This window comes from Mus pahari, chromosome 14, assembly GCF_900095145.1.
Source record: "Mus pahari chromosome 14, PAHARI_EIJ_v1.1, whole genome shotgun sequence".
NCBI classification, from domain to species: Eukaryota; Metazoa; Chordata; class Mammalia; order Rodentia; family Muridae; genus Mus; species Mus pahari.
The window spans coordinates 68,332,812-68,336,616 of record NC_034603.1 but is presented as its reverse complement, the minus strand read 5'-3'; the positions used below and the strand labels follow the sequence as shown (position 1 = coordinate 68,336,616).

Genomic DNA, 3,805 nt, shown 5'->3' with positions numbered 1-3,805 from the left:
ACACACACACACACACACACACACACGATATGCTTGAAACCTAGCCAGGCCCTTAGGACCTGCCAGCCAGTGGGTCAGGCACTCACCTCACCCTGCCTGCCTCACTGTCCAGCTCAGCTCTGGGGCCTAGGGAGCTGGCCTAACCTGAGGACAGTTGTAGGACCCGCAGGCCAAGGGAGTGAACCCAGAAGAACTCACCGGCTCAGCAAAGGCATTGTCCCACAGCACGGTGGCAGTAGCATTGTGGTCCTGGCTGCCATGGACAATGACGACCACAGGGAGGGACAGGGTCTATGGAGGTCAGAGAGTAAGGATTGAAGGCTTTCAACACAGTGTGCCCTGTGCAGGAGAAGCGAGACACCTGACCCTTATCACAAACCCACCGTTCAGCCACAGGCCCGTCCCAACAGTTCTAAACATGAGCAAAGCCCAGACAGCATGAGCGAGGCTTGTTGGCTTATGCTTGGCATCCCAGTGTTGGGAAGATGGAGGCAGGGCTATGGAGTCAAGGCTAGTCTAGGCTATATAGCACGACTTTGCTCTAAAGCAAAACCACAGAGCTCCAAGGGTATATTTCTTCTTAGCCTATTGCGCAGGTAATTGGTGAACACAGCCATCAGGAGCCTGCAAATCTATAGAGGTTCACAGGACATTACAGGGTAACTGGGCTGGCAAGATCACTCAGAACTCTATCATTTGTTTTTCCTTGTCTTTCAAGACAGGGTTTCTCTGTGTAGCCCTGGCTGTCCTGAAACTCACTCTAGAGCAGGCTGGCCTCAAACTCAGAGATCTGCCTGCCTCTGCCTCTCGAGTGCTGGGATCAAAGATGTGCAACACCACTGCCTGGCCGTGGGGGCATCAAAGGGCAATTCTTTCAGGAGTCTATTTTCTTTTTCTTTTCTTTCTTTCTTTTTTTAAAGATTTATTTATTTATTATATGTGAGTACACTGTAGCTGTCTTCAGACACTCTGGAAGAGGGCGTTAGATCTTGTTACGGATGGTTGTGAGCCACCATGTGGTTGCTGGGATTTGAACTCAGGACCTTAGGAAGAGCAGTCAGTGCTCTTAACTGCTGAGCAATCTCACCAGCCCCTCAGGAGTCTATTTTCACCGTCTACGGTACATTCTAAGGATCAAATTCAAGTTCTCATAAAGCAAGAGCTTGCACCAGCTAGGCCATCTTGCAAGCACCACATCTTTGTTTTTAAAGATTTCTCCTGTGCTTGCATGTGTCCAAATGTCTGTATGCAGACCACATCCCGAAAGGTGACTGCGGAGGCCAGAGAGGCCGTCGATTCCCCTGCAACTGGAGTTATAGGTGGTTGTGAGCCATCCAGTGTAGGGTCTGGGAACAGAACCTGGGTCCTATGCAAGAACATCAGAAGCTCTTAGGTGCTGCCAAAACATCTCTCCAGTTCTTCTTTTTTTTTTTTTTTAAAGATTTATTTTTTATTTTATGTATATGGGTGTTTTATCTACATGTATGTATGCATCCCACATTCAGGCAGTGCCCATAGAGGCCAGAAGAAGGTATTAGATCCCCAGGAATAAGAGTTACAGATGGTTGTAAGCTGTTATGCGGGCACTAGGAATTGAATCCAGGTCCTCTGGAAGGGCAGCCAGTGTTGTTAACTACTGAGCCATCTCTCCTGCCTTCCAGCCCGTTTTTGTTTGTTTGTTTGTTTTTGTGTTTTAGACAATTTTTTGCTTACTTTAAAAAATATTTATTTATATATTTTTATGTATATGAGTTCTCTGCATGTATACCTGAATGCAAGAAGAGGGCATCACATCCTATTACAGATGGTTGTGAGCCATCTGGGAGCCATCTGGGAATTGAACTCAGTCAGGACCTTTGGAAGAGCAGTCAGTGCTCTTAACCTCTGAGCCATCTCTCCAGCCCCCCCCCCTTTTTTTTTTTTTTTTGAGACATGATTTTCCTTGGTAGCTCAGGGTCTTACTATGGAGCCTAGGCCTGCCCTGAATCTGTGGTCCTCCTGTTTGGCTCCTGTTTGGGAATTACAGATTACAGATAAGATGGATCACACTATCACACCTACCTCAATCTGCGGCTTTCCCACAGGCGCTAGGTCACCTCGGGCAGGTCCCTTTACTTAGGTGGATGGCCCTCAGGGGTGGAGTAGCTGGAACCTCACCTTCACCTGGAACACCAGCTCATTGCTGCCGACGCTGAACTGAGACTCGAACAGGACTGTGAACTTCTCCTCCGTCACCGACTCTGCGCCACGGCGGTCAGCGCGTTTGATTCGTTTCAGGGACTGCAAAAACCAGGGATAAAATGACTGCCAAGCCCCAAGCCTGGACAGACCTTCCCTCCATCACAGACAGTTCCTCACCATGTTTCTGAAGTGGGCGCTGAGCGTGCCTGTGGCCTGGTGGTACTCCATGACGCAACAGTTGTTCAGGATCTCGCCACTGCACTCACTGCCAAGAGAGAAGAGTTCAGTGTCACAGGGTGGTGTCAAGGTCTAACCCTAGGAAGGGCCTCGTGCACACTGGACAGGCACAGGCATCGCTCACTGACATCCCTGGGCCTGGGAGACATGCTTCTAATGGGACCATCAAAGATGGACAAGCCTCCTGTATCAGTCGTTTATGCATTCATTCACTCACTCACTCCCTTACTCATTCATTCATTCATTCATTCATTCATTCATTCAAGCACTATATGGTTAGCTTGTCCTGACCCGTTTCTCCATTCTCATATACCTCTCTATACTCTTACAGCTCAACACGTTGTGTCTGCCTGAAAACAAAGAGACTCCTATCTCTCCAACCCCTGACCCCTGACCCCTGACTCCTGACCTTCTCTAGCCACTCCATATCCAACTGTGATCTGACTGTGACTCTTTTGTAAGGCAGAGTCTTACTATGGGTCTCACTATGTAGCCCTGGCTGGCCCAAAACGCTCTATGTACATCAGCCTGGCCTTGAACTCACAAGAGATCCACCTGCCTCTGCCTCCCAAGCGCTAACATCAAGGTAGGCACCACCATTCCCAGCTAAGTTTGCTCGTTGTGGGTTTTTTGGGTTTGGTTTGGTTTGGTTTGGTTTGGTTGCAGAGTTTCTTTGTTGTTCAAGTGGGCTTCAAATCAACTACAGAGCTGAGGATGCCTTTGAACCTCTGATCCTCCTGCCTCTGCCACCCTAGTGGGCATAGACACCCACTCCTGGCTCTGAATGTCAGTTCTCAGCACCAGCCGCATGAGGGGCCGTGTGTGTGCACACCCGCCTGTCATTCAGTGAACCGTCACGGTTCACTGAACTAAGAATGGTCTAAGGTCAGTGGCCCAGTTAGGAAACAGGCAAGTTCTCTTTTGGTCCCGGTTGTGTGCCCACTGCTCAGCACACATGATAGGACTACATGGCAGTGGCAGTACATAACAGCTGCCCTACGAGGTGTCCCACAGGCAAGGCTGGGAAAGCAGAGGGAGAGGAGTGTATTGTGGAGAACTAGGAACACATGAACGCCTGGAAGGGATGAAGCCTGGGCTATGCCCACATAACAGACCCCACACAGCACCTGGAGGAAGGGACAGGCACACTCACTTGCGGGTGTTCTCATTCTTGAGCAGGGACTTGGCCTGCTGCTCGCTGATGATGGTCGCCTTCACCTGCGGGGGGTTCATGTGCACATTCAGCTTCCCACCCACCAGCAGGCGCACGGTGGCCGCAAACTTGGTCTGGGTCTTCAGGACCTGAGGAGGCTGCTTCTCGATGATGAATGTGCTGCGGGGGAGGAACACAAGTGACCAGACAGTTGCCACATGCTGGCTCAGGGAA

At 50.1% G+C, this 3,805-nt stretch overlaps 1 protein-coding gene across 1 annotated transcript in view; it reads right to left on the bottom strand.

Annotated features, from left to right (window-relative positions):
- Positions 1–3,805, bottom strand: part of LOC110331871 (signal transducer and activator of transcription 5A) — a 32,780-nt gene that overhangs the window by 5,576 nt on the left and 23,399 nt on the right. Inside the window, exons 11-14 of the mRNA XM_029546142.1 lie at positions 3,572–3,792; positions 2,359–2,446; positions 2,158–2,280; positions 199–291 (exon numbers count right to left, since the gene is read on the bottom strand). Coding sequence (XP_029402002.1) covers positions 199–291; positions 2,158–2,280; positions 2,359–2,446; positions 3,572–3,792 — 525 coding nt within the window. The remainder of the gene's footprint in view (positions 1–198; positions 292–2,157; positions 2,281–2,358; positions 2,447–3,571; positions 3,793–3,805) is intronic.